Below are 25590 nucleotides of genomic sequence, written 5' to 3'. Positions count from 1 at the left end.
AAATGCATCTCATTTTGACTCCCAAAATGAATCAATATTATTTCTCAACACGAAAATAAGTTAATAATAAAGGCGTTTTTATTTCAATATTTAATGGTAGGTGGGTTGCAGTCTCTACAATAATAAAATACAACAAATCTGCGAAAAAAGAAAAATCAATACAATTATTTGAATGTACAAAATAATCACTGCCCTCTGTCCTTGAGACTGTTTGCCCTCCTACCTGACAACCCTGTTCCATTTTCAGTACAGCAACAGGAGAGTCCACCGACACACAGAGTGTCTGATTTTGGAGGAAATAAAACGGAGATAGTACTGCACTACCAAAAAGAAAGAGTTTGGAATTCCTGTTACGGACATGTGTTGTTGACACAACCAAGCCTGGCTTGAGTGTTCCAAGTGCCGCATCATTCTGCAGTCCAGTACAGTACTCTGGTGCAACCTCTAGCCCAGACATGTCAATGTAGTAAGACATTAAATAAAAAAGAAAAGAAAAACCGCCTAAAGGCCAAGTAAGGATTTGACCACATCGATGTCCAGTTCTCCACTTACAAATCATTATTTATGTCATTTGTTTTAAATCACATCATGAAATGTGGTTGACTTTAGGTATTCACTGAAGTCTTGGCTTCTGGAGCACCTAACCTCTCCTATATGGAAGGGCGGATACTCATCTCAACTCGACTTCATCTTACAGAATAAGAGGCATTTCATATGATGCCTATATGGGCATGTAATATGCGATCTCTATCTATAGGAAAAGTCACTGAATCCATACCTTCCACCACACATGTAATAGTGAGGAAGATAAATGGTGATAAAATAAAGCTCAATTAAGAGAATGGCGAACACTTAAAAAAACATTTGATAGAAAAAAGAAGAGGGGAAAAAGAAAAGCAAAAGAAGAACTGGTGTGTGTGTGTGTAGGAGGGATTGACACAGGGGGGTTGTGGGGTAACCGTGGCTCTTGTACTCAGAGGAAGTAGGGAGTCGTTGTTCTAGGTGGTATGACCCTCTCAGAGTCGGGCACAGCACGGAACAGCTTGGGTTCTCTCGTGTTGACGTCCTTGAAGACCATGATGGAGGCAATGTTGCCGCAACGGTAGCAATAGTTGGGGGCAGACCACACCGTCACCAGCTTCTCGTCAAACATGAACTTGTAGCCCTCGTGGACCAGCTGATGGGCCCGGCAGATCAGCTTCAGGTTGTTGATGTGAACAAACTTGAGGGGGGGGGGATGAAAAGCAAAGCTTAGAGCACACATTTTGAGAACTATGTCTAGGTTGGGTTGTGATGAAAGTTACAATACAAAGTACAAAGAAATGTGGATGTGTCTCAATGTGCATACAATGCCACAATGCAAACAATAGTGGATAGTGTTGCATCATAAAAACTACTTTAAAAAGTACTCAGTGCTATTACAACATTGCTATGACAACCCTATTTAATGAAGCAGTAATGAGTTTGGGTTTTAATGACCTAAAAGCCATGCACATTTTGGATACACCACCAATAGTCTCAATGGAATGGATAAAAGCTCACTAGCATGCTGGTGTCTTTTGGTGATATAGTTGACAATGCCATCCTGTGACACATCCTGTTAAGCTTTGGCATGGCCTAACTGGTTGGCAAGACGGATTTACATGTGTAACTGTTATTCACATGACGTGTAGCTTCCAGATGACTTTGAAGGTGATACCAATACCAGTTGCCTTACAAAATCTCAACTTTATGTTGCATTGTGCTGCTCTACTGACTGTGGAAACATATTTGGGCCATGGCTGAAGTGCCCTTGAGCAAGGCACCTAACCCCTCACTGCTCCCCGAGCGCAGCCATTGTAGCAGGCCGCTCACTGCGCCGGGATTAGTGTGTGCTTCACCTCACTGTGTGTTCACTGTGTGCTGTTTGTGTGTCACTAATTCAACATTTGGGTTAAATGCAGAGAGCAAATTTCCCTCACGGGATCAAAAAAAGTATATATACTTATACTGTTTTTATTTTGTAGATTAGTAGGTAGGCCTTGTAAATTACAAATAGTAGCCAGTGGGCCTTACCTCATTGGTGACTTTGGCTCCAAACAGCCAGCCAGCTCCTCTGGGGCTGATGGCCCAGGTGTCCACATCCTCGGGGTCAGACCACACCAGGTCACAGAACGCCCCCTTGTGGGGAATCTCCTGGTTGCGCTCTATGGTGCGTATCTGATCGAGGGTCTTGATGTCTGGGGAGAGGCCTCCATGCACACAGAGGATCTGCTCATCTATCAACTGCAGTGAGAAATTTGGATGAGGCGCAGAACATCTCAGTGCCTCAGCTCTTGAACAGAATAGCTATGCATTTACTTACACTGGTGTTAAGAACTAATAATAATAATAATAATAATAATAATAATAATTTTGGCTATGGTCAGATTTCCACTTTTCCAGCCTCATTACCACATTCAAGTTTGACCAGATTTTAAGTGAAATCTGAGTCTATTTAAAAAAAAAAAAAAAAAAAAAAACCTGGGACCAGGTTTAAGGACTGTTCTTCATGCTTAAAGGAAATGCAGAGGTACTTACAGCTGCCACAGTCAGCATGTCAAAAACCTTCGTGCAGTATCGCCATGCATTTGCATTTCCATACTTAGTTTGGCACTCATCTGAAACATAGATAAAAAAAAATTTATTTTAATAACCTTCAAAAGTTATACTTGTGTAATACTAATGTATAGCCTACAACTTAATAACCATCACAATCATATCAGTTAATAAACACTTCAATATATACAATTTAATAACCATCAGTCTATCAAATCTCAAATGATGCGGTACATAATCCATGGGAGCTACCACAGAATGATGTTAGCAGCCATGCTGAGATTGTGGAGCCTGCTCTGCAGAACTTACCATAGAATCCATACACCTGTGTAATCTGCCTGCTCTCATGGTTGCCACGCAGCAGTGTGATGCGGTCTGGCCACTTGGCTTTTAATGCTAGCAGATACGTGAATGTCTCTAAGCTGTAGTAACCTCTGTCCACAAAGTCTCCCTGCGGGGGGGTGGGGGGGTGGGGGGGGTGAGAGAAAGGAGTCTTAGGCCTTGCACTCAACATAACAGACTTTCATAGAAATGGTCGTCATAAAAGCCGTGGGTTTGATTTTCGGCAGCCACCGCTTTGCCCTTGAGCAAGGCACTTAACTCTGCGTTGCTCCAGGGAGACTGGGTCGCTTTGGATACAAGTGTAAGGTAAATGCATGAAATAAAAAGATAAATAGTATGTACAGGTTGTATTCTGGTATTTTAGTCCTGAGAGAACTAGCAGTACCATCCTTCCCAAACCAAAGAACATTCTGGTACAGACTGTGTGCTAATTATGATCAATTCAAAAATGATCTTGTAATTTTAATCTCATCTGGACAGCTGTGTCATTGGCACAGCATGGTAAAAAACATTTCTCACCACTGTTACACACACTGGCCTATCTTTGCACTGAATCACAACAATGTTAAATCTTTTCATCTTCAACTTCGCCCTAGCCCTAGAAATCTTTAAAAAGTTTGCATTAACACATATCAAACATCAAGGCCCCCTGTTTACATCTGTGCTATTTAGAGATGTTTTAAGGTGTGAATTTCCAGGCATCTAGACACACAACACAAGTTGTATTATCCACACATTTGCAAATCTTTTATAGAAAGGAATACTATCCAAGTAGTGAATTTACAGTTCACTTGAAAATGTGGTATTGTACCAAGAAAACACACTTTGTACCACTGCAGCTCTGAATCTATCTTTGAAGCCGGTTAATGTTTCAATGGTCAACATTAACCATCTCTGCAACACCACTGATGTCAAAAGACTTTTGGGATTTATGGTTGCTTGAGCCTGAATGCAGAAGGCACATGAAAACAGAGCAACTAATGACTAGAAAGAAAATGAGCTGTCTGAGCTCTGCATTTTAGAGCTATCATATTCTTCTATGAAGCCACAGACAAAGTAGCCCATGGTTTGTTGTGTAAAGGCAAGTTTGTGTTCATGGATGGTTTACTTGTGATAGAAATATGGCCGATATCTCCGTAATGGCTCCTACACACAGTTGCGTTCCGTCAACGCATTCCAGTGGGTGTTCCCGACGGTAGCTATGCAAATGAAGTAAAACCGTAATGTGATTGGTTGGTGCCGTCCGTAGATTGCCTTGATTGGCCGGTGCCATCTGTCGGTGCAGCAACAGCTGAACTTCTCAACGCGAGCGACGGGAGAAACGCGACGCGACGGACCCACAATTGAGTTCGGCAACGGATGACGTAAGCCCATGTAAAGTGAATGGGATGCGTCTCCAGCAACGCAACGCACGCAGCTGTGTGTAGGAGCCGTAAGGGTTGCCATACCTTCTTAAATATCTACTTAAGGTACTTCCCAGGCCCAATGTACTCAACATCAAGGACTGAATGACTGTTACAACTAGGGGTGTATGGTATGCGTATTTATACCAAACCGTTTAGGTACAGAACATTAGGTTCAATACAGATGTGTACCAAATGTACCAAATGCAGTCTTTAACAGCAGTCAATAGTAGACTTTTTTGCTTGCGGACTAAGTTTCAAATTTAAGTTCCCACACAAACATATTAGGTAGCGGACCATACGTCAGTTTAGTCAATTAACGACACCGTTTTAAAAATGCTATTCCCATTCTGCATCAAAAACATTGTCAGTGAATTTTAGGTTAGCAATACCTACAGGCTTACTGTACTAAATTAACCGAACTGTGATTTCGGTACCGAGGTACACTCCCACCCGTGATTTTTGTGTACCATTACACCCCTAACTACAACACAGAGAATGTTTCCTAATAAAAACTATAAGCCTATTACAAAAGTTCAGACAACAACGGAAAAGAGCAAGAGGCATAAACGTGAAAACACTTCTCAATATTTCTTACTTCTGCGGTTGCAGTGATGGTAGACTATGTGGTCTTTTTCCTAACACATTATAGCCCATTTCTCAAATTCACAAAGTTTCAAGGATTTTAAGGACCCATGGGAACCCTGCTGACTTTTAACAGGGATATTCCATATTTAGCATATTTATGAATCATGGATATGGAGGAAAAACACTGATCATCAAACAATTATTCACCATTACTTACCATAAATATATAGTTTGTGTCTGGAACCTGACCTCCAGTTCTGAAGAGTTCACATAAGTCATAAAACTGAAAACAAACACAATACAGTTAAGAGTCTACTTAAACAACTGAAACACATACATGTAGTTGATTAAGCTCATTGTATTTCAAGACGCACCTGTCCATGGATGTCTCCACATACAGTAACTGGGGTGGAAACAGGCTGTACATTTGATTCTTCTAGTAACAGGTCACATACATAATCACACAACCTCTGCAACAACACAGAAAAAAACAATAATCATAATCACTTTTGGACTACTATGGCCATTCAGTTTGAATACAACTTGTGTATCATATTAGTATTTATTACCACAGCACAGCTAAAAGGAGAACTGAAATTTAGCTAGTCACCTATGCTCTACAAAAATACACATAAACATTGTTATATGGCACGGTCTAGTTTTTAACTACAGAGGTGTGTTAGCCTATGCCCATTGCCCAGGCGTTTACGTTAGACAACCTGAATAAGATTCACAAGTCTACTTTCTCTTTCCAATCACTTGTCTTGCTAGCAGTCAAATGCTTGACTACCAGGAACGACCTGCCACCATCAGCAGATTACTAACCATGGCCTATTTTACAACTTATACTACAAGTGACAGTTAAGTAACTAGCGTTGTCGAGCTATTCTTACACATTTGTTAGGTTAGAAGCTAGGCCTAACGTTACAACATGCAGGTTGTCAAGAATGACTGTTTGGATAGTGCCCCAATGGCCTGTGCAATAAAGATAAGTTAACGTTAAGTTAACTCACACCAATGTATACAACTTAACTCAGCTAAAGTTACAAATGACGGCGCCAGGCTCAATATTCTAGCACTTACTCGAATTTAACTATTGTCATGATATTCAATAACTGGAAGGTAAGTAATGCTATAACTAAACGTTTATGATACAAATAAGGTTTCGTTAGCTGCCTGTGAAGAAGGGCGACATTCAAGTCATGTCTAGCATAGCTTAGCTGCTAGCCAGGTAACGTTAAATGCAACGTTAGGGTTGACATGGTTAGCGGTCAGTTAGCTGAGCTAGCCGTTCATCACTTACCCTGATTTCAAAAGTTGTACTTTTCTCGATAACTTCAGTCATATAAGCCATTTAACTTTAATGTAATTTAGATTATTAAGCATTTATTCCAGTCAAGTGTTTTTGCAAGCTGTCTGGCTACGTTTGCGAAAAGCTAGCTAACGTTAACATGTCTTAGCTAACGTTAGTTAACGGCAGCTAACGCTAACATTTGCTTGGCAGGAAACAGAACTGCCAGTCGGGCCGATAAATATTCTGACTGCAAATGTACTGATCCTAAGAGCTACAACAATATATTTTATAACTTAACCAATCTTTGTATGTCTTACCTTTAAATCGTTCTCTGGGAGATATTTGCACTGTCTCGCAATCTCGACATATTTATCCAAGTCTAACGGCGCCATTTTAAGAACAACAACTAATGCTGAATCAAAAAGGAAGTACTCTTACGTCATTACCTCTTCTTCTGTTATATTATTGGTAGTTGGTGTCATTCCCTCTTTAGGCCAAAATAATCAATTTAATATTTGCACAAATGCAAATATGATAAATTACGAGGCACTCCTCTCTATCTTCATCAAACATAAATAGGTATAACAATAGGATTCAAACCATAACCAAGCCCATCCTATTTTCACCACTGTGGAAACCAAACCAAGCCCATCCTATTTTCACCACTGTGGATGACCTCCTTTCTGTATGTCCTTTTTTTAGTTGTTAACTATTTAAGTAAATACTATTATACACGTCTCTTTAAATGTTAAGTCTCCGGGTCTTGCAATGTGGTTTATGTCCTGACTTGATGTAGAACAGTCAGAATAGTTAGGCCTTTAGGCATAATAGTTAGGAAGTTGAGAGACAGCATCACCCTTTACTGTGACAACAAACCTGACAACAAGCTCAGGCAATGTAATGGCTATAGAAAGTGCACCCTTGTTAATCAGACAGAGCTTGTTATGTTTGGTAAAAACCTTTCGCTTCACCCTGCAATGGAACACCTCTAAAAACTCAGAATTCAGAACAATTCAGCAGTATCACCACACTGCCACAGTTGTAATCCGGCTGTAGGTGAATTTATGCAATATGCAGAGTGATTACTAACTGTAAATATCCGAGTGGGGATGTCCTGAGATACGGCCTCTCGCGATGACTCATGGAATGCCTCTCATCCAATCAGAAATTAATAAATAGTTCAACTGGACCTAATCAGAGCCATATAAAGGTACCTTTATATGGCTCTGCACCTTACTGTATAAACTCGGAATTTAGGGCTGCTTTTGTTGGGGACTGAAGAAAAGTTTTCTTTGAAGGTGAACTGTCCTCGTACTGGGTTTAATTGTTTTGTGTATCTGACCTCACAAATGTGCTTTTCATTTTCCAAGATAATCTTCTTAGCCCTCTACTGTCATGTTCACCATCAAGTTGTGATGGGTTTACTGGCTGGATTTAACTGTAATTTTTCATTTAAACTCAAGGCTGCAAATACAATATGAATATCAAGGTCTGTGGACCAAAACAGAAAGAGAATGTAGTGTGAATTGTAGTCTTTTATAGGAGAAATCATTATAATAGTCATATAAATATTAATTTCATAATGTTACATCCATGGATGGGGGAACATCTGATGTTGGATATAGGCTACCTATAATTCAAGACCCAAGAAAATGAGACCAGAAAACAAGGACTTCAGCATCTACTCAGAGGTCACACACAACTGGTACAATAAACTACATTTTGAAAATATAATAAACATAGCCTAACTTTAACAATGCCTTAGAGTAATATTTCCACTTAGTCATATGACTTTAACAACCCCTTTAAAAGAATGGCTGCAGCATACAGTCACTTTTGCCTTCTGTGTTAACCAATCACTGAGGACCTGTTTTTCAAAGTCAAGTGTGCACACACCCTTTCATGAGGGCTGACATAACAGACTCCTGCTTTAATCAACTGGATATTTTTCATGACTTTGGCCCCATTTGGTCCTGGTATCACATGGTCAGAATGCTTTCATCATGGTTTCACACCTCTAATGTGATTCTTCAGACCACATCCAGAGGTTATTTGTGACCGCACTCCTTTATCAGTGTAAACGGCACTGCATCAGAGGAAGCATACTCATTTGTGTGGCAACATTATAAACATTATAAACATCGCATTTCTTCTTCTTCCTGTCTGTAACCACACTCAGGGCAGTTGTTTGTGGGGCCAATCACACCTACGTCAGTCGCAATCTTCGCTACCTTTATTCTCAGCTCATAGTGACTGGTGTTAAAGCAAGGAATATGGAAATGAAGACACGTCTGAAACAGCCAGGTAGGCTACTTCTCAGTTATAATATGTCTTCTGAAGGCCTAAACAGAGCCCAGCCAAAAACTCCAATACAATTTTGATCGACTTTGAAGGAAAGTTATGACCATGCAGGATCATTCAGACCAAACGTGACAATTTTGCTACATACTATTCCTATTTATGTACCAGCATGCAAAATTTGAGCCTCCTACATGGTTTAGTTCTTGCGCTATGGGCTTGTGAACTTTGACAAAAAAAGAGGCCGAACAAAATTGACACCCCCCTACCCCCGTGAAACTGCCTGTATCTTGGAAAGTATTGATCTTACATACAAGTAATTTTACAGTGTGTCTCCTGGGTAACATAGGTACACCTGTTCATTTTTTTGAGATCTAAGTGCGTGGGCCCTGGTTGAATTGACGTGGAATGACCGTGTTCTATATTGTGAGAAATTAATTAATGTTGGTTTTATACTTGTTGTAATGGGATCATTTTTTGCTGGGTTCATTTAACAGATTTCCTCAGTTTCTGATTGGACCAAGATTGGTGACAGGAGCTACAACCTAATAGGCTACTCTGGGGTGTATTGAGGTAAGGAGGCATAGAAATAGCCTGATTAACTCAATGATTTCCTTCATGATTTAGGTTCTAAAAACTTCACACAACTGAGAAGGTAACTGATTTAACACTATGTACACTAAATGGTTACACAGATTTAAATGTAAAATTAGCCTACTTAAACAGTTTCAGTTACTGAATATTTGCCTATCAGGTTGTTGTTATTCATTTTTACTTTTCTGAAAGCTGCAATAGAAATTTGAAATATCCAGATTCCTTTTTCATGACAAGTTAAAAAATTGAGACTAACATTTTTCATTTGTGTGAACCAATCACTGCACCTGTCCTCTAAGTTTACTCCTCCCAACAGAAATCTGCACCAAAGACTCCTGTAACAATGAATATCTTCAGTCACGGAGATGGACAGCATGCTTCTCACAGTTGTGATCTCACTCATATGTAAGCTATCCATCATTGTTCTATGAAATTCTGCCTATTTTTAAATACAGCAAAAAATGATTATTATTAATTAACTTTTTTCTAGGTGTGAAATGTATATGTCTCGAGGAGATCTCTGCGGCAGTAGAGCTGAAAGTTAGACCAGGAGATGACATAATCCTATACTGTGACTTCAGTGTAAGCAGCAAGCTTGAAATAGAATGGCATAGGAAGTGCACCCATGTTAATCAACCAGAGCTTGTTATGTTTGGCAACTTTGAAAATCCTTTCCCTCGCTTCGGTCTGAAATGGAACATCTCAACAAAATCAGTTGATCTTAGTATTCAGAACTTCACTGAGCATGACCTGGGTCTTTACCACTGTGAGGGGAAAACGAAAGGAATTACTATCAATGTCTTGTTTGAAGGTAAGTCAGAACTCGCAAAAAGTTTTTCACTTCTTGTAAGAATTATTGAGAAAAACATATCAGAAGCGCTGCATGTGAATATGACTTTATAATTGCAGTTGGTAGGCTACACAGGAAATATATGTGGTCTATGAAATGAACTGCTCCAGCTCGATATTAGTTACTTCAGAATACAACTCAAGCAATGTGTATTTTCGTTACAAGGTTATTTCATCAAGTTTAAGGTGTTACTATTGCTTCTAATATGGTATGTCAAATAAAGCTATAAAGAGAATACCCTGTACGTTATCAATTAAAAACAAAAGCATACGTGTGTGTGTGTATGCGTGTGTGTTTGCGTGTGCATGTGTGTGAGTGTGTGTGCGTGTGCATGCGTGTGCGTGCGTGTGTGTGTGTCTGTGTGTGTCTGTGTGTGCACGCATGCTTTCTCTAGACCCCAGCCCCCAGCCCACTGGTCCTCCTCCAGGTCCTCCTCAGTGCTGGATACTGCTGGTCAGTCTGTGTCCCGTTTGTGTTTTTCTCTGCGCCATCTCCGTGTACTGCTTCATCCGTGAAAAAGGTGCAGTATCCCATATATGTACATTCTGTCATATTTACAAACTGATGAACCTATCAGCTGCATTCAGTCATATTTACAAACTGATGAACCTATCAGCTGCTCATAGTTATACTGTTGAAATACTATTGAAAGGCAAAAACAACTTTTCAGTCCTGTTTTCATGTCTTCACTTCTCTTTCCTAATGAACAGAATCGGAGAACAAGAAGATTTATCAGACGTTTACTGGCACAGCAGACAGCACAACAACAGTAGTCATATACACACATGTGGACCAGACAGACACAAATCCATCTACATAAACAGACCTAATACACTGGACTATGAATGGCATAAGTATGAATATGAAGCAAACGGTGAATAAAGGACTCTTCAGAACAATTATTTATGTAGACGAAAGGTAGAGTGTGTTACAGTTAGAGTTTTATAGATCCCGCATAAAGTGTGATGTTTATGTTTCAAGGATGTGACAAAGTATGGCACGATCTTGTTATCTTGATGAATTCATCAGGCAAAAATAAATGTTTTTAAATTCTTAATAACTGTCTTCTTGGTGTTATTAGTAACAGACTGTTGACCTTTATATTTAGCTAGATCAGAATACCACACACAGGGAGCACTAAACAGGGTGTTTGTGTGAGTATACCTGGCTCATTTTACACAACATCTTATTTAAATTAATTGTGAAATATTGAACAATAGGCTGCACTGAGGTAAAGCAAGACATGCTGAATATGGTCATATACCTGATCTGACAAAATGAGCCGGAAGTCGCACATTCTAATTTTGAGATACAGGTCAATTATTTCAAAAACCATTGAAAATATTGATTTTTCATTTTTGGTGTTATATGAAAGAAGAGGCGTTCAAAATTAATTTCCCTAAATTTCATACGTCAATAAAAAAAAACAAAATCTCAATTTTGACTAATTTTTCCAGATAAGGTCACACTGTACAAGGCCTCAGACTGTTGTGGTGCGTATAGCAGTATGTTTTCTTATATGTTTATACTTATATTTATAATTTCTGCTGTAAGTGCATGTTGTGTGTGATGTCTGTATGCTACTGAGACCTTGCATTTGCCCTTGGGGATCAATAAAGTATCTATCTATCTATCTCTCTATCTATCTATCTATCTAATGCCATATGCTAATGATACACAAGATGCGTGATGTAGTTGAAGTGAGGTAGAAGAGTCAAAACAAACGCACATTTATTCATGCAGCAGACACTTATGTCCAAGAGATGGGACCTAAACAACCATTTATGTCCAAGTCTCTATTAAATCAGGTTCACTCCACCTTTTTTTAATACAAGAACTGGGAAAGCCACGGAAGTGTACAAATACAATAGGAATCAACGTTTGTTTTTACCTCTGATCTCAAACTGTAGCTGTAGTAACTGTAGTAAATTTACCTTAAATTGTCTTAAATATACAATTACTTAATCCATTGGCAGATAAATGTACTTGTTTTTATGATTATCATTTTTTGCAGTGTGCTTAACTTCCTGTCAGTAGACGCACTCACTTCCGTTATTTGTGAGGTCAAGCTCAGTTATATCAGCTGGAAACCACAGGGCCTTTGTGCTCCGTGTGAGGTGTTAAAACTGAGGTATACATCTGTGAAAAAAAGGAGACAAATAAACAGGCACATGACACATTAATATTAATGTTTATTAACAACTCTTTATTATTCACACATTAGGATGGATGCTTGCCAAGGCATTATGCTATATGGGCTAACCAAAAGATAGAAATGAGCTATCTATGACACAAAATATAGCAAACAAATGACCTACTTAAAGAATCCAGAGATTTTAACACAGGTTTCAATTTAAAAAAACATAGAAAGATACTTTATTGATTCCCAGGGGAAATTCAAGAAATTTTGATTGTTATATGTCAGTGCAGCTATGTGATACAATGAAATTTGACAGTATTTTTAAGACCCCATTCTGAATAGTCAGTTGGGAAATATGTTTCAGATCAGTAAGGGATGGACGACACAGTGTTCGGGTAGCAGAAGTTAATGCATGCATGTTTGTTGCATGTAATGCATGTTTGTTGTGGTCATGCAGCCACAGCAATAAACAGAGGAGTTAGAGGTAAACACGCCTCTGTTCTCAGAAAGTCAGGTTTCTTAACAGCTTCATACCCCAGGTTTCTTTAGAAACATCCCAACCACTCACCCACACACACACACACACACACACACACACACACACCCACACACACCCACACACACACACACACACACACACACACACACACACACACACACACACACACACACACACACTCGTACTATTAACCATCAATTGTGCAAGACAGATTTGATCCATCAGGAGTTTTGGGTTGTTTTGTGCAACTCATGTGTGAGTCTATCAGTTGAATACTTATGTTTTATAAAATACAAAATTTTATTTTGATTTAGTATTTTGAAATTATTCATGCACACCAGGAGAAATGTAATTTCACTTTGAGTGTATGCAAGTGCATGATAAAATGGAAATAAAAGTCAACTTAAATTCTTCATATTGAATCTTGAGTCTTAAGATAGCCACCAGTTCAGAATCAGGACCCTTACTGCCTGACTTCCTGTCTGTGGCCACACTCACAGCTTGTTTGTGAGGCTATGTCAGCCAAAAATGTGAAGGCGTTAACTCTTAGCTCAAGGTGCAGTGGTGTTAAACGCAGTTATGTGTGAGGATTGATGCCCTCCCAAAGCACATCTTGAAATACACAAAAACATAAAACATATGACATAAAACTTTTCATGCTTTTCCCTCTCTTCCCAGCTCTACGTCCTGCTTCTCCAAGAACTTCCCTCTCTTAAATGTAAATGTAAATTTAAATATAAATGTAAATGTAAATATAAATGTAAGTGTAAATAAAACTCACCAAACCATCTTATCAGACCCCAGTAAGTAAAAGACAAGGAAGTACCATTCAAGCTTTATTATCATATAACATACTTAACAAGCTGCTTGTGAGTCAACTTCACAATGCCCAAAACATCAAAACTATTGTTTTCTCTACTTTGATTTACACCTCAATTTAACCTAATTTCTAAGACAGAAAAACACAGCACAATTGTGTATTTGTGTAAACCAATCACTGAGCATACATGTCTTGCATCTCCCCTGTACTACTGTGCTCTCCCCACAGTTTTACTGATAAACATCCTTAGTGGCGATTTCCTACCTATAACCTGTGCTAACTATAAGTTAATTGTTTTTTTCTTATTGCAAAGATGTTCATTGACATTACTCCAGCTCTGACAGTGGTTCTCCTAATACTTGTGTTATACTTGTACATTTTTGTCATGTGTATTTGTTTTGATTCTTTAATTGGCACATGGTTGGTTGGGAGTCATTTAGTGATTAAATTAGGTTTTTGTTCTCTTATTTAATCAATGTTGTGAGAAAGAGGGTGGAAGGTGTTCTGTTTTTCTTGATTTTTCTTTGACCTACTTAAAGAAACTGGGATCCACTTCGTCTTCATGAACACCTTCTTTGCACACCAAAAGTCCTCTTGCAAATGTTTAAGTCCTCTTTTGCAAAAGAGTTAACGCAGATGTCATTCAAAGACCCCAAACTCTATTGGTTTCCCTGTGCTAAACAAAAGGAAAACATCTATTCACAAAGATTCCAATTGCATAAGTCTGAATTCATTACCTCTCATTCATTATCCATAAGAGATACCATGTCTGTTCTATGTTACTATTTGCAAGTATGGATGGAAGGCACATTATAGAGAAAAGTATACTGTTTTGGCTATTTGGTGAAGAAAACAGTACAAAAGCTGAGAAGTCTACGTGTTTACTGTAGGTCTATTTCAATACAATTTTCTCGATTGCTTTGACCTGCTTAAAGAAACTGGGATCCACTTGATCTTCATGAACATCTTTGCACAGCAGAAGAAGTCATCTCTTGCAAATGTGTTCACACGTTTTCATTGGGTTCACACATTTCTCACCCTTTTCCAAAACAGTTAACACAGATGTCATTCAAAGACCCCCCAAAAAATGATAAGTTGTAGTTCAATGAAATTTGTCTTGTGTAGGTGCTTTCAGTCTTTCTGATACCAGAACAATGGGAAAGAAATGGAACAGACATAGCAAAAATGCTCATTTGGAGAACTATATTTTGCATGTTGTTGTCCAGTGTGTAATGACTGATTGAAATCACACAGTGATTTGACAACAGGGTGTGTTGCAAAATGTGCTATTGCTGCATGTTTTAAGTGAGAGAGTAACAGCCTTTTGTGAGCAAAATGTGTGATTTGTTTTGGCCAGAGTGCGTTTGTTTAGACATGGGTGTTAACTGTTTTGAAAACTTGATGTCAGAGTTGACACAAGCATCAAAGTGATCGAGAAAAACTATAAAAAATGATGCTGTAGTTCAATGAAATTTGTCTTGTATAGGTGAAGGTCTTACATGTCAAAGGCAGTTACATCTTGAAGAATGAATACAATTCATTTTATTAAAAAATGAAAAAGAAATGGCACAGACATGGCTGAAACTCCTCATTTTGAGAACAGTGCATTTTGTTGTGCAGTATGTAATGATTGATTGAAAGCCAACAGTAATTTGACTACAAGTTTGAAGGCAAAATTGGCTTTTGCTGCATGTTTTAAATGATTTGAGAGTGTTACAGTCTTTTGCAAACAAAATGTGTCAACAGAGTGATTCTGTTTAGACCTGTGTGTTAGTTGTTTTGACAACGTAATGTCAGAGTTGACACATGCAGTATTTTTATAAGCAGCAAGTGACCATACAGTATGTGTGTTTGTGTAGTGTGTGTCTGTGGTGTGTGTGTGTATACTATATGCGTGTGTGTGTGTGTGTGCGTGTGTGTGAAAAAGCATCAAGCATGTATGTGTGTCCTCACCTTCACAGCCCTCACCCGATCCAGTTTAGGGTATTTTCTTATGTATCTGATGATGTCTCAAAGCATGTGCAAGTATTAACATAAATGATCTTGTGTCCTATTGAAGCATAAATGCTTGACATAACATCAATGTGTCCAATACTTTGCTCCATGTAACCTTGTGCATAATGCATCATTTTGTCTTTTGTCTTTTGCCCATTTGTTCCCCTTTGCCAAAATGTTTGACAATCAAAAAATGTATATGTTTACATTTGCAGTAGAGTATAGGCCACACTGCATTTTGCACAACAATGTATTGTGATACACATGATGCCTTTAGAGGGGGGAGAGGTGGAATCGAGGGGGGAGTAAACCAAATCAAAAAGTTCAAAATCTCACTAACAAAAGTAGAACTGAAACCCATGACTTGTTCATCATTTGTGCTGAAAGAGTCAGTGTTTTTCCCCTCTTCGAAATGTCTTGTTATAGCCGCCGTCCCTAAGACCTTGAGCGCTGATCAAAGCTCTCAGGGTACTCTGTGTTCGGGGAGGTAAACCACCAGCTATGACTGCAAAAGGACACTCAGACAGGACTTCCTGCCTGTACTCGGAGCGCTTTTTCGTGATACCAAACACAAAAACATCATTCAAAACAGTTAGGTCCTTTACCTCTTAGCTCTCGGAGGTGTAGTTGGTAAACACTTTTATGCATGTATAAGGCCAGATGTTTTCCCAGAGTTCTGCTAGAAATACACACAAAAACGCACACACACATTCAGGCTTTTTTATACTGCTATGTGCACAATCAAGCCACTCAGTTGACCTTTACTGAAAGGATGCCCAAACATCAAAGCCAGTTTACCACTCACTTTAACCTAATTTTTAAGGCAGAAAAAAAAATTCCATTTGCGTAAACCAATCACTGACCACTCGTCCTGCACCACCCTGACAGAAATCCGCTTAAATACTCCTTCAGCTCTACTTCTACCTTCAGCCGTTACGGAGATGAACGTGTTATTGTGCTGTAGTTTTTCCCTTGCAAAGCTCTTATACATGCAATCATTCCAGCGTACAGTGGTTCTTTTCTCTTTTAAATTAGAGATCTCTGTAAATCTGTACATTTTTGTCATGTCTTTTTATGTGAGTCTTTTCATGTCTTGATTCTTTATGACTCTATATGGTTGGTTGATCCGTGGTGTTTGTACACCAAATCATACGCTCTCATGCGGATAACTGAATGGTGCAGAAACAGCTCTCACATGAATCAGCTACACATTGTATTAGAAGGTCACTGGACTCCCACATGCAGGCATGCTAAATGAGGGCTGGCTGGGAAGAGGGTCAAATTTCAATACTCAACACTCAAAGATGCATTCAAGCTTTTTCATTTCCCTAAACTTATCAGCAAGACCCTTATAGTCTGAATTAAACAATGCACAGCACAGCAGGATATTGTCTTGCCTATAGAACATTTGATCTCACACGGCAACTTCACTTCTGAGGTGTAAAGGAAACGCACACAGCAAATGAACCAATCACTGATCGCCTGTCCACTCTCAGTAGAAACCTGCCTCAAAGGCTCCTGCAGCCGTCTGATTCACAGCAATGGACATCTTAAGCATCATCGTCAATCTGTGTAAGTTAAGTAAAGTTTTTTTTTTTATTGACATTGTTCAGCTCTATCGTTCACTGAAAAGTGTAATGTGTCTTTCGTAAAAATATGGAATATCTATGCTGGTTTGATTAGTGTTGTTATTTTCTATAATCATCTTCTTTGTAGTTGTGATCCACGCATGTGTGGAGGGAATCTCGGGGGCTGATGATGTGGAGCTGAGAGTCAGAGCAGGAGACAACATCACCCTGCTATGTGAGTTAGAGGCACAAAACGAATGGGCCATTGGATGGCGTAGAAACTGTTCTCATGTTCATCAGCCACCCGTGATTTTTGAAAGCAAGTGGACCCCAGAACGCTTCAGTCTTCAAAAGAACATCACCTCAAATTCTGTTGATTTGTGGATTGAGAATGTCACTGAGCATGACCTGGGTCTTTATTTCTGCCATGAAGCAAACACACAAAAAGAGGGAAAGACCATAAAGCTGATGTTATTTAAAGGTAAGTAAAGATAAATACATATGTATTTATTTATGTCAAATAAACCATATCTGTGTTTTTGAATGCTTGAATCATATTGGGTAAGAAATCTAATTAGTTTAAAGCCTTTTATGTCAGAAATGTATAAAATAAATTTGAAAGCACTTCAACCAGAGAGACCTCATATTGCTCATCCTTGTGTCAGTTCAGTACATAGTAAACAGTAATATTTACATAAAATGTATTTATACTTTTAGGGCGTATAGGGCTTTTTTGTTCAAGATGATATATACGGGCACAACTATATATATAAGACATTGAAAATAGGTAGACTAGGAGGGGGGGCACTGTTGCACAGGAGCTATGTACAACAGTGTTCAGAATCATAACTGTGTGTGCTACTAATATCAAATAAAGCTATAAAGCTATAAAAAGCATACGTGTGTGCGTGTGCATGTGTGTCCATGTGCGTGTGCGTGTGTGTGTGTCTGTGTGTGTCTGTGTGTGCACGCATGCTTTCTCTAGACCCCAGCCCCCAGCCCACTGGTCCTCCTCCAGGTCCTCCTCAGTGCTGGATACTGCTGGTCAGTCTGTGTCCCGTTTGTGTTTTTCTCTGCGCCATCTCCTCCAGCTGTGTGTACTGCTTCAGCCGTGACGAAAAAGGTGCAGTATCCCTCTTTCACATACACAATTATACACTAAACAAAAGACTCATAACTCCATAAATAAATAATAATGTTCTTTTTTAATTCCCATATCTTTATTCTATTAATGAACAGAATTCAAGAAGAAGAAGATTTTTGAGACCATAACTGGCAGAAGAGACAGCACAACAACATTAGTCATATACTCAAATGTGGAGTAGCACAACACAACAACATTAGTCATATACTCAAATGTGGAGTAGCACAGCACAACAACATTAGTCATATACTCAAATGTGGAGTAGCACAGCACAACAACATTAGTCATATACTCAAATGTGGAGTAGCACAGCACAACAACATTAGTCATATACTCAAATGTGGAGTAGCACAGCACAACAACATTAGTCATATACTCAAATGTGGAGTAGCACAGCACAACAACATTAGTCATATACTCAAATGTGGAGTAGCACAACCCATCTATCTACGCAGAGAGAACCATAATATACGATGGCTAGTAAAGCTAAACCCTAAAACAATGATTGAAGAATTTGTATTTCCAAAAAAGTTCAATTTTAATGAATTTTTGAAGTTGATTAGTTTTGAACAGATTTATTTTTGCTTAATGAAAACAAACCAACTCCAGTTTGATCAATTATATTCACAATAAAAAGGCATGATTTTTCAATATTTGTAAAATGTCTGATTGCTATCGCACAAATATGTACACTAGTTCATCCCTTTCATGAATGTATGTATCCTGTGTAAAGTATGTTGAAGTAGTGTGAAGTAGTGTGATTTGTAACATAATACCATAGAAATTCTAGGTATAGAAATTCCATATTCCATAGTGAATAATTGTCTATTTTCTATTTGCCTCCTCTGCCACCTTTCAGCAAATATTGTTCATCCACTTCAATTAAACCATTGACAAAGTGGCTGCGTCAAACCAACCAACCACACCAAACAGAGAGACTTATTCTACTTGTTCAATTTATGCACCATTTCACACCAAGTAAAAATTCAATCCAAAAATGTAGCAAAATGGTGCTGAACAGTTTGAGATTGAACATGCCCTGTAATTGTTATGGGTGCCGCATAATGAAACCTGGGATATGTTGATGTAACCTGTGTTGTGTTGAACCTGCACGATTCAGCCCTGCACACGCCCGGACTCGAACCCGCGAACAGCAGCACCTCTGATCGGGAGGCGAGCGTGCTAACAATTGAGCCAATAGCCCAGGCTACTGGCTTGCATGCCAGCAGCACTCCTGAGGCGTTGGGGAGTGAGGTTTACCAACGTTCCACAAGCACAGCTAAGCTAGCTGGCATCCGTTACACTGAGTCATAAAAGAAGTATCCTCCTGTCTGAGCCTTCATGTCCAGGGAAATGAGGGCTGAATTCGAGTCTTCAAAGTCAGCCTCGGGACAGCCTAGTCACACCACTGTGATATACCCAGTTTACGAATCTAGACACCCCTGAAATGAGAAGTGTGCATGTTATCAAAGTCTCAGATCTCGGAGAATAGCATTGTGCTTAAACTGAATGTGTAGCCTACATGTGCAAGGCCTTTCACAACAATCTATAGTGATACACAATGCATTTAGGACTCTGAGCTGCAGCGGGAGGTAAAGGCAGTAGTAATGGGGGACAGTAACAACCATGATAAACCAAATCAAGTCTACCTTTCAGCTGATGCTAGTGTCCCAAGGGAATGGTACAGTACTGGTAAGGGTACGGGGTTTTAAAACAAAATTTGACTAACACTAACTGGAATTCAAACCAGTGTCTCACAACTTGTGATAAAGGAGTGTGTGTTTTTGTTCCCTCCTCAAATGTAATTTGAGAGCTCAACAAGACTCTCTGGGTACTTTGTGGTGTTTGGGATACTCACTGCTTCACTTCCTGTCTGTGGCTACACTGTAGCTTTGTTTGTGAGGCTAAACACTACAGTGTTGGCCTCCAGGGCCTTTACTGTTAGTTCCTTGATGGTCTAGTGGCTAGTGTTAAACACAGTAACACACACACACACACACACACACACACACACACACACACACACACACACACACACACATACATTTAAAACATTTAAGCACATACTATACAATACATTCAGGCTTTATTATGAAGGCAGCAATATCATATTTCTAACATTGTACAACAACATTCTGCTATTTTGGTTGGCCACAGAGATAGAGAGAGAGAGAGAGAGAGAGAGAGAGAGATGGAGACACATACAGTAGACATTTGATCAAGGTTTTTGAGTCTACAGTAGAAATGGTGGTTGGCTAACTCGTTCATTGATTTGATATTTCTGAAAGATTAGTTCCACAGATCGATCGGAAACATAGTCGGAAAGTTTGGTGATCCAGGGTAGCCAGTGCCAGAGAACTAACACTACAGCAGCTTGGCACTACACTGCTAAGCTCAGCGGACAGGAAAGGTGAAAGTCATTAGATTAAATGTATGGTCGCAGTTCATCCCGAATCAACTACTGTAAAAAGTTAACTTCATCACAACATTTTAACAATGTCCTAATGTCTTCCAATCTGGTTTGTACTAAGGAAATTACTGAACCAATAGCACAACTATATAACCGAGCTCCCAAGATCCACAGTAATCTTCCAAAGTGGTCTCACCACTAGGCTACATTGCACTCACACACTCAAACACCCTTACTTTTCAGAATTACAGATACAGTATGCTATCTATTACATTTTATTTTCAGATGCAAAACTGCACTTCACCAACACTTGCTGTACTTCTCCCGACACACAATATGAGACCAGTGCGCCTCACTAGGTTCGTTTCACAGGCACTCATTCTATTCCCTGCATACAAAAATAACTATGGTCAGAAGTTTTTTTTACATACACCAAAATTTGTAATGACATTCCCCATCATATCAGAATATTACCATCTGTCACCTATTTCAAAAATGCATACAAACTGCTCCTTTTCAACAGTTACACTTGCACTCATTGATTTTTCCTGTATTCAAGTATTGTTTGCACTGTGCAATATATTGTTGTTTTTAGTTTTTTGTATCTGTGTGTGTGTGTGTGCCCATGCTAATGTCCTGTAAATGTGATTTCTGTCTTGATGTGTCGTGACTGTGTTTCTCTGTTCTATCAGTCCTTTTAGGCAAGTCCCTCCACTCGGCGGCCAAATTGCAATGAGCCATATTTGGGCACTGTTCCGGCATCTATTTCGGGCAGAACTTCATGTGTGCAAGGCTTCATGACACCAACCTCGCTCAGTGGCAAGATCAAAACACACCACATGGTTGGCACGATGTATTCACATGGCGACTTTTGGCTGTGGAAGGGACGAGATATGTGTAGACAACTGCCATATTGGCGTTACGAACTACCCCCATGCATTTTTGGAGTGCTCTGTCTCTTAATTAGAAAGTGTCTTGTTCTACATTCTGCAGTACAGGAACATGCTGAAAAAACATTTTTAAACCTGTTTTTCAGTAAGGCCATCTTAAGGGTAACTTAATGTTCAATCCTTTCCTGATAAATGAAATTAAATTAAATTAAATCACAAAAAATTTTTTTTCACTATTTTGGCCGTAGCATAAATAATGACCAGCTAACATGTTATAGGATATGACCGCCTCATTACTTATGAAGTTGAACTTTTTTCAAATTTAAAAAGACTCTCGGTTGCAGAAAAAACACTGGCGACAGTGTTTTAATTAAAAAGCGTTCAGAACTTTTTTGAAAACACGACTATAGTATTTTAAAAAAAACGGCAAGTGGGAATGGAGCATAATCTATCTCTTCCAAGATCGTTGATCCGAATCCCACGGAATTTGGTACACATCATCTAGACCATGGCAAACAAATATGCATTTTTTGGATTTTTGATTTGTCGCTCCATTTCAAAGTTACATATCAGTAAAATGTCATGGCGTGGCCTGTCTTCTCTTGTAAAGGTCCAATCTTATTCAAACTTGGTACACACAATCAACACAATATTCCTGAAATCTGTGAAATAGGGGGCACTACAGCAGCCAAATTTGGTACACTTATACCAGGCCTCATTTTATCACATTTCCTGAGGTGCCAAGTAACTCGCCTTTCAAAATGGCAGCAAACAGTCAATGAAATTCAGCTGTCAATATATGCCATTGTAAATAGTCAATCCTTATGGAGTTCTGACAAAGATACACAGAGAATGTATGAAATATGACACAAATTGGCCACAAGGGGGCGATAAAATATCCACATTTTGCGCTTCATTGGATCTCAAACCCATGGCTCAAAACTGCATGTGTGATAAAGGAGTCAGTGTTTTGGTTCTCTCCTCAAGTGTCGTGTTGTTGCAGTCCCCTTGAGCGCTGTCACTTCCTGTCTGTGGTCACAATCACAGCTTTGTTTGTGAGGCTAAACAATACATTGTCAGCCTCCAGGGCCTTAACTGTTAGCTCTTTGATGGTGCTGTGCACTACATGTATGAGGATGGATGTCTTCCCAAAATGTAGCTAAAAATACCCACCAAAGTAAAGTTATAAAATGGCATTTGGCACAAATGCACAGAGAGCACAGACACATTTGCCGTCGGTGTCATAGGCTAAAGGAAAGCTCACAAAGCTATTGTTTTTTTCCTGTTGCACAGTGTTTAGCCTGCCTATGTTGGCTGAGTTCTTCATAAAAAGAAATCAAAGAGGAAAATTGATACCCTTACTGCACTCTTTCTTGCTACTTTTGTTAACTTGATTAGGCATGTGTTTTGGCTTGTGTTTTGAGTACAGTACATTGACACAGACTATAGACTATTTATTGTGATGTTGGTTTGGTTAGTGTTGATACTTTTCCTCATCTTTGTAGATATGATCTACATCTGTGTGGAGAGAATCTCAGGAGTTATTGAGGACCTGAAGGTCAGACAAGGACAAAACATCACCCTGTACTGTGAGTTTAAGATAGAGAGTGAATGGGAAATAGAATGGCACAGAAACTGTTCTCACGAGAATCAGCCACCACTCACGCTAGAAGGCAAGTGGAGCCCACCTCGTTTCACTCTTTTGTGGAACACCTCTTCTAATTCTGTTGATTTGAGGATCGAGAACATCACTGAGCATGACCTGGGTTTTATTACTGCCAAAATGTAAACACAAAACAAAGAGGAAAGATCGTAAAGCTATTGTTAGAAGGTAAGCTATGATAAACTCATACTTATTCATTTCAAGCAAACCACTTCTGTGATTATGAAATCTGTGAATTAGTCTATCTTTTCATATCAGAAATGAGCCTATTTATTTATAGGTAGGATGTTTCCAGTTATGTTATACCGAGATTAAGCAGTAAAGCTTTATATTGCATTGTATCATGTAAGTAAAGCTCACAGGAGGACAGAGAGAGGAGGGAGAGAGAACAATAAAGCAGAAGGAGAGGGGAAACCTCCGCTACCAAAGAGTTGAACAACATTTACAGAGTTTTGTGTGTATGCTCACAAGCATGTGTGTGTGTGTGTGTGTGTGTGTGTCCTCACCTTTAGAGCCCCCACCCAGTCCTCAGCCCTCTTGCCCTCCCTCTCCTGACCGTGGTCAGTGCTGGATGCTGCTAATCGTTCTGTGTCCAGTGTGTTCACTCATCTCTGCCCTCATCTCCTTCATCTGCACATACTACTTCTTCCACAACAAAGGTGAAACCTCTCATGTCCACAATGTCATAAACTTGCATGCATTCTTTTGCATTTCTTTCTTTTATTCCTCAAAAGTGGTAAAGCTCCTTGCCCTTGTGTCAGTCCATTCTTTACATTTATCTATGCTATTTATTACAAATATATTACATTTTACTTTAGTTTGCAATGAAGACTTTGAATTGATTATATTTTCCATATTTCTTTCATTACCAGAACCAAAGAAGATGGAGTTCTACCCAAGTACCAACAGGAAAGACAGAAGTAGAAAAGAGGGGATACTTTCTGATAACATTGAATTACCTTAATAGATACAGATAGATTATGTATTACCGTATTTTCTGGACTATAAGTCGCTCCGGAGTATAATCACATCAGTCAAAAAATGTGTCATGAAGGGTAAAAAAATATATATTAGTCGCACTGGACTATAAGTTGCATTTATTTAGAAATGTATTTAATAAAGTCCAAGACCAAGAACGGACAGAGACTATGTAACTGGACACATAGAGGCCAAAAAGATTGAGAATTCTACCGGGAATGTTAATGAAGACAAAGGACTGAATGGCGGTGAAGCTGAGGCCAGCCAGGCAATAACAAAGGCGGCCAACAAGGAGAGCCTGACGGTAATTGTTAAGCAATTTACAAAATATTCACTGAACGCTGATGCTGATGTGGTACATGAAAATGTAGCTAGAAATATGGAGAATGCAATGCAATCAAGCATTTTGGGCGATGTGGAGGCACAAGCCGGCAGCAGAGCAAATGCTCGGAGGGCTACCTCCGAGAGCAAGAGAGAAAAAAAGATGCTTGTTTTAAAGAACGAGAGAGAAGAAGGAGGGAATGGCGGTGAAGTTCAGGTGAGCGTTTTAGAATATCTCTATTCCACAAGCCTAGAGCGCCCTCTCACGGCTGTAGACGGTAATGTTTACTCCTTGGTTCATGACAGTCAGTATGTATTAACATTTAAAAACATGTTAAATTGTATATATATTTTGATATATAACTATGACTACTAAATCGCAGGACCAGCCAAACTAGACTATGAAAAAAAGTGTGACTTATAGTCTGGAAAATACGGTATATGTTATAGCACTGAAGAGGTCTTTCTGACCTCTCCACCTTGTGAAACATGCATTGAGTGATATCTAACAAGTACAAGTCAGTTCCATGTTAATCTGTGAACTAATGTATTCAATGCTGTGTATTTATACAAATGTGACATTAAACAATGTTACATCGGGCATCCATGCCATAATAACTAATTTGTGCTGTGTGTTTTTCTGCATCTGTAAGGATGGGGACCTGTGCTATGCTTCACTGGATATACCTCCTCGAGGACACAAATCAAGACCCAAGAAAAAGACACGGCAAAACAATGACCTTAGCACCTACTCAGACATCAGAACTGGCATAGAGTTACGGTAACAATGATGAGTAAGTGAAAGGCCATTAGAGACATTACTTTATGGGGTGTCATGTCGGTGGAACTGTCTTATTTCTGTAACTTTCCACAAAATGTGTGTCATAATACAAAATAAATATAAACTGTATGTATACAGTGCACAAAGAAAGGCTTTGACTAGTATTTTAAATGAGAAAAATACGTTGTGTGAATTCAGCCTAATATGTTCATATTAATACTGTGACATTGCACAACAGCATATCAGTATGCTGTTATTTGTATGGAAGTGCACTTTAAACTGTACTGTACAGCTCTGTCAAGTCCTTCAGACTGGGAGACAATTTACTGTCTAAAATAAATAGCTGTTGCTAACCAGCTTGTGTGCTGTCATGAGTGAGAAGTACACAGTGAAGAGTACACAGCAAATGAGTGGGAGAGAGATGGGAGGTGGGTT

General features: G+C 39.1%; 1 protein-coding gene and 1 long non-coding RNA gene across 2 annotated transcripts; one reads left to right on the top strand and one right to left on the bottom strand.

The window, feature by feature from the left end:
* Positions 1-56: 56 nt before the first annotated feature.
* Positions 57-6621, bottom strand: ppp6c (protein phosphatase 6, catalytic subunit). Its single transcript, XM_076283608.1, has 7 exons — positions 6522-6621; positions 5285-5380; positions 5128-5193; positions 2887-3028; positions 2560-2639; positions 2056-2265; positions 57-1222 (listed from the first exon to the last, which is right to left on the bottom strand). Exons 1-7 carry the CDS (start codon positions 6594-6596, stop codon positions 974-976), a joined length of 918 nt encoding a protein of 305 aa, XP_076139723.1. The 5' UTR covers positions 6597-6621; the 3' UTR covers positions 57-973.
* Positions 6622-8339: 1718 nt separating this feature from the next.
* LOC143122357 (uncharacterized) lies at positions 8340-11006 on the top strand. Its single transcript, XR_012986653.1, has 6 exons — positions 8340-8508; positions 9000-9075; positions 9413-9501; positions 9587-9907; positions 10341-10466; positions 10657-11006. It is a non-coding gene; the product is annotated as an uncharacterized LOC143122357 (long non-coding RNA).
* The last annotated feature ends 14584 nt before the right edge of the window (positions 11007-25590 follow it).

The sequence above is a fragment of the Alosa pseudoharengus genome, unplaced genomic scaffold (genome assembly GCF_046254945.1).
Source record: "Alosa pseudoharengus isolate Yale_2024_CS ecotype anadromous, Long Island Sound unplaced genomic scaffold, YU_APseudo_1.1 YU_APseudo_1.1_scf_14, whole genome shotgun sequence".
Classification (NCBI taxonomy): domain Eukaryota; kingdom Metazoa; phylum Chordata; class Actinopteri; order Clupeiformes; family Clupeidae; genus Alosa; species Alosa pseudoharengus.
The sequence above is the reverse complement of the archived record's forward strand: the minus strand, read 5'-3'. Positions and strand labels throughout refer to the sequence as shown.

Bases quoted from the DNA above. Each gene is read 5' to 3' on its own strand.
- ppp6c (XM_076283608.1), bottom strand. From the start codon at position 6,596: ATGGCGCCGTTAGACTTGGATAAATATGTCGAGATTGCGAGACAGTGC. The intron at 5,381-6,521 runs GTAAGACATACA...GTGTTGTTGCAG, and splicing joins TCCCAGAGAACGATTTAAAG to AGGTTGTGTGATTATGTATG. The intron at 1,223-2,055 runs GTAAGGCCCACT...CCCCCCCTCAAG, and splicing joins GAGCCAAAGTCACCAATGAG to TTTGTTCACATCAACAACCT.